We start from the raw sequence: 1925 nt of genomic DNA on the forward strand, positions 1-1925 counted from the left end.
ATTGGATTTTCTTCCGGTAAATTAATCATTTCCCTTATTTCGAAATGTGGGTCCACTGAAATTGTCCTGGGGGAGATAAGACGTCTGCTTTTCCGTCCCCATAGGGGTGTATTAAGATTTATAAGATTATACGTGTGCCACTGAAAAGACAAGAGACATACATACCCTGTCTACCACACGTAAACGACTGAAATGTGACAAGAGACTGACGGCCAATATAGGGGTATCAAGCAGAGGGTATGTATCTCGAAATCAAGTACCATAGGTTTTCACATTATATTAAGCATTCATCTGGAATCATATTAGAAGCATTGAGAGTTCATAGAAACCATTAAAACATATCAGAGACATTAGGAGATATAGTTAATACAAAAATCAGAGAGTTTTTCAAGAATGGATTCTTCTTCTCCTACTCCAAAAAGAAAAATAGATGAGATTTATTCATCAGAAGAAAGCACATGTGAGAGCGAAAGTGAGAGTGAAATGCAACGTTATGAAGAAAAAGCATATCAAAAACTACAAAATGGTTTAGTTATTGTAGCAGAAAGTAATTCTATGTATAAATGTCCTTATTGTGTATGTAAAAAAACAAAAAATTATGCATATGATCATGATCATTTAGTTCAACATGCTAAGGATTCTGGTAAGATGAGATCTTCCCTTAAATTTCGAGGTAAATCCAATCATAGGGCTCTAGCTCGCTATTTGGAGAACAAATCTGCTAAGGAGTTTTCCAGGGGTGTTGGTTCATCATCTATTGTGGCGGGTGAGAAGAAATTTGTATACCAATGGAAAGTTGTTGTTGTGAGTAAGGTCATAGATATTAGTAATAAGGCGATTAAGGAGCAGTTGGTTGGGTTTAAGCCTGTGAAGGTACGTACTATATGGGGTCCTGAGTATACCCCTACTGGTCAGGCGATTGTGGATTTTACGGAAGATTGGTTGGGCTTTAATCATGCAATGTCTTTGGAGAGTGAGTATAATTGCAACCAATTTGGGGAAAAAAAATATGCTTTGGATAACCTTGGTGGTTTGGTAAAGGAAGGTCTGTATGCGTGGGTCGCTAAGGAGGACGATTACTATTCTGAATGTCTTGTAGGGAAAAACTTGAGGAACAGTAGTAGTGCTTTAAAAACTATTGAGGATATTGAAGCCGATAATGAAATGCCACACAATCAGAAAGTGTCGCAGTTAAATGATTTGATCAAGAAGAAAAATGATGCCTTGGTAAATGGTCAGGTCATGGTCTAGAAGACCAGCCGCACTCTCAAGAACTTGGTGGCTCAACTTTATCAGCTAAATATAGCGAAGGATATCTACGTCGAAGGTACATTTAATATTTAGAATTGACCTTGTTGTGAATGTCTGCAAGATTTATGTGTGTTACTAGTTATGTAGGTATCCGTTAGAAGATCTAAAAGCTATGTTTTATTGTTTTCATCAGCTTATGCTTGAGCATCAGTACAAGGATGGAAACATCACAGCTGATCATTATGTCTGGAAAAGCAACTTATTTTGTCTACCTAACTGATGCATGGGTGGTGGCCTAACTGATGCATGGGTGGTTGTTCCTTCCTTTTTTTAAAAAATATTTTGTTTGGTGATGTTGTAGGGAGAGCCTTCCCCAGGATTGTAAGGCTCACTTGGTGTGTACTCTCTACTTTAATATTATGTGTATTCCGAGGGAAATGAGTGTTCTTTTTTTCACATCAGTGTTTCAAGTGCAAATCTCCATTTTCACCAATTTTCGGATACTCTCAGCTTTCCATCACTCTATTTCGAGAAAAAGATAGTTTTTCTATGGATTTTTTGAGTGAATTTGAAAATTGTTAACGACTTTCTAAGACGACAATATTTATGCCCGTACTATGCGAATTTCCATTATTATTATCAAATAAGTCCCGATGTACACAATCAACGATATG

The 1925-nt window shown here is 36.9% G+C and overlaps 1 protein-coding gene across 1 annotated transcript; it reads left to right on the forward strand.

The window, feature by feature from the left end:
- The first annotated feature begins 393 nt into the window (after positions 1-393).
- LOC113279465 (factor of DNA methylation 4-like) lies at positions 394-1251 on the forward strand. Its single transcript, XM_026528160.1, has one exon. The coding sequence runs from the start codon at positions 394-396 to the stop codon at positions 1249-1251; it is 858 nt and encodes a 285-aa protein (XP_026383945.1).
- The last annotated feature ends 674 nt before the right edge of the window (positions 1252-1925 follow it).

Source organism: Papaver somniferum, chromosome 5 (genome assembly GCF_003573695.1).
Source record: "Papaver somniferum cultivar HN1 chromosome 5, ASM357369v1, whole genome shotgun sequence".
Taxonomy (NCBI): domain Eukaryota; kingdom Viridiplantae; phylum Streptophyta; class Magnoliopsida; order Ranunculales; family Papaveraceae; genus Papaver; species Papaver somniferum.

Excerpts from the sequence above, each read along its gene's own strand:
- LOC113279465 (XM_026528160.1), top strand. The coding sequence starts at position 394 with ATGGATTCTTCTTCTCCTACTCCAAAAAGAAAAATAGATGAGATTTAT.